General features: G+C 55.2%; 1 protein-coding gene across 1 annotated transcript in view; it reads right to left on the bottom strand.

The window, feature by feature from the left end:
* Positions 1-1,127: 1,127 nt before the first annotated feature.
* Positions 1,128-2,678, bottom strand: part of LOC102033179 — a 7,780-nt gene continuing 6,229 nt past the window's right edge. Inside the window, exons 2-4 of the mRNA XM_031063102.1 lie at positions 2,602-2,672; positions 2,089-2,370; positions 1,128-1,479 (exon numbers count right to left, since the gene is read on the bottom strand). Coding sequence (XP_030918962.1) covers positions 1,379-1,479; positions 2,089-2,370; positions 2,602-2,672 — 454 coding nt within the window. The 3' untranslated portion in view covers positions 1,128-1,378. The remainder of the gene's footprint in view (positions 1,480-2,088; positions 2,371-2,601; positions 2,673-2,678) is intronic.

Raw genomic sequence — 2,678 nt, 5'->3', positions numbered from 1 at the left:
CCACATCACTCTCACCTCCGGGCACTGGACAAGAGTCAACCACATCACAAGTTAATTTACCCGAGTATACTGTAATAAAAGGACCAAAAGATTTAAAGTTGACTCTCAGAAAGAAGAGTCAAAAAGACTGAACTGTACGGGAAAATAATTGGTATCAGAGTCCTAGCATAGCTTAAATGTTAAAATGTTTCAAGACAGTTCTGTGTGTAAAATAAGTTTGTAAAGAGTTTAAAACTGTAAATAAGTAATTCTGGTTAAGTTCTCCCAATTTGGTTCTAAAGGCTCCTGGTTAATCCTCTACAGAGCACTCCCCTAGGAGAAACCAAAATTGATAGGGAACAGACCAAGAGGGGTTTAACCAGAGAAACGGGTAGAGGAGACTCTAAAGAGCTTGGAAGCTTCTTCTCAGTAAAATTCCCCAAGAGGCAAGGCCGGGTGGGCAGGCTGTGTAAGGATGACCCACACCGGACTCTTGGGAAGGGTAGTAATGATGGCTCTAATTGCTGGTGGTGCTCTGGGGAGCCCAGGAGAGCCGTGCAGTGAGTGCTACCAACCCCTCTATGAGGAGAAAGAAGTGAGCTCCTTGCATAGAGTCCACATCAGTCCTAACCCTAATTGTGATAACCTCTCCCAATTGGTCCTTTATCAGAAAAATAATAGAATAAATTGTATAGCACAGAATACTGCCACTTTTAGGCAGCCACTCCTGGGAGAGTGCCCTGTAGAAGAAGTCTGGTTGTGCTTTGACTAAACATGGGGAGGAGGGGAGCATCACAATAGGCAGATTTCGGAACCAGTGTACCCTGGGACATGTTGAACTTATAAAAACCCCAAAAACAACGAGTCAATTATAAAATTAAGAACTTAGAGTGGTTCGTAGACGTGAGGAACAGAGTGCTAGACCTGCAGAGATGTTGGGAGACCTTGGTGCCCCTCGCCCTGACTGCAGAAGTCGTCTGCAACGGTGACCCAGAGCCGAGAAGCAGGGAAAGCGGAGAAACACCGGGGTCCCTGCCCAGAAGCTCCCGTGAGGATTGGACCCCCAGCTCTGCCCCTCGGGGACAAAGCTGCACATATCCTCCTCCTCTGAGCCACGCTGGAAAGAAGATGGAGACTGCAGACCTGTCAAGCTGCCCAATCTTGAGCTGATCACTTTTAATAAAGGCGTTAAAAGGAGAAAAGTCTCCTGCCCTTTTTATTGCAAATGCAGGGCTCCCCGCTCCGCCCGGGGCCGAATCCCCCGCCCCTCTCCGTGTTCCCGGGTGTTCCAGCACCTGCCCGCCCTTTCGGGACCCCGGAGGCAGCCGGGACAGGGCCCGGGACAGGGACCGCGAGTGGGACGGGAAGCAGGCCGGGATGGCGGCAGGGACGGGCCGGTTTATTGATCCCGGCTCCACGCCGCCTCCGCCACCATCAGCCCCAGCAGGAGCAGCAGCCCGGCCGCCAGCGCCAGGCGCACGGCGTTGCACAGCGTGTAATCTGCAGGGACAGAAGGGACCGTCACTGCGGAGGAACCCACTGCGACATCCCAGTCCTCCCACGGGGGCAGCAGGGGATCCAAGGGGACGCACGGGGCAAGGGGACACCGCAGGGAGGTCCTCGGCTAAAGAGACACCAAGGGAAGTTCCTAAGGAGCAAAGAGAGCCCTGAGGGGGTCCCCTATGCACCTCCCACATCCCTGGGACACCCTCTACGCACAGCCTCTCACCTGTGACCCCACCAAGTGGCACCAAAGATGGAAAGGAGGGAAGAAGCATGGAGCTGGCCCTCAGATGCCACTGCCAGCGAGATGGTGCCACTGAGCTGTGACAAGATGTATCACTGTTCCTGGGGCTGGGAGGTGCAGGGAGAGGTGTCCTTTGGCTCTTATCCCCACCTATCAGCCCAGCAACCCTGGTCTCTAGATCATCTACAGGGTCTCTGAGGAGCTGGCCAGGCTCAAACACAGGTGAAGGAAGCTGGAACCCCCTGCTTGGTGCCCTCATACAGCTGCTTTCCTGCCCTAAATCCTCTTTTCTAGTTCCCCCAGGATGTGACAGATTGCAGGGAGGAAGAGTGGAGCAGGATGTGGCTGGGGCGATGTCTCACCTCTCACCGCCAGGTCCAGGGTGTTGCTGACAGCAGACCATTCTGCCGGAGCATTGAAGATGAAGCACTGGCAGCTGTAGCGGCCTCTGTCACCTTTCTGCACGAGGGAGAAGTTGTAGCTCCCTTGTTCCCTGGGGAACAGCTGGGCTCGGATCTGGCCCTCCAGGTACAGGAAGCAGCCGGTGCTGGGCTGTGTGATGGTGCAGCGGAACATCACCTCAGCTCCCACCGCCACCTCGTGCCCAGGCAGGACAGAGAGGTCGGGTCTGGGCAGGCGGAGCTCTGGGAGGACAGGAGAGGGAATGAGAAGGTGCAGAGGGCTTTGACGTGGTGCCAGGAGCACCAGGATCTCTGTGAAGCCACCAACTGGCTCAGGCAGAGGTGAAGATGGTCCCCACCTCTGCGAGCCAGGGAAGAGCAGAAAAACCTTGTCCATCATGGAAATGGCCACAGGCATCCTGGTGTGCCCTGGGGCGTGTAACCCCACAAGAGGGGAAACAGCACATCCCTCACCTTCCACAAGCACATGCAGTTCAGAGCTTCGAGCCAGCACAGTGTCTCCCTCCAGGTAATGGCAGACGTAGCTACAC

The sequence above is a fragment of the Geospiza fortis genome, unplaced genomic scaffold, assembly GCF_000277835.1.
Source record: "Geospiza fortis unplaced genomic scaffold, GeoFor_1.0 scaffold657, whole genome shotgun sequence".
NCBI classification, from domain to species: domain Eukaryota; kingdom Metazoa; phylum Chordata; class Aves; order Passeriformes; family Thraupidae; genus Geospiza; species Geospiza fortis.
The sequence above is the reverse complement of the archived record's forward strand: the minus strand, read 5'-3'. Positions and strand labels throughout refer to the sequence as shown.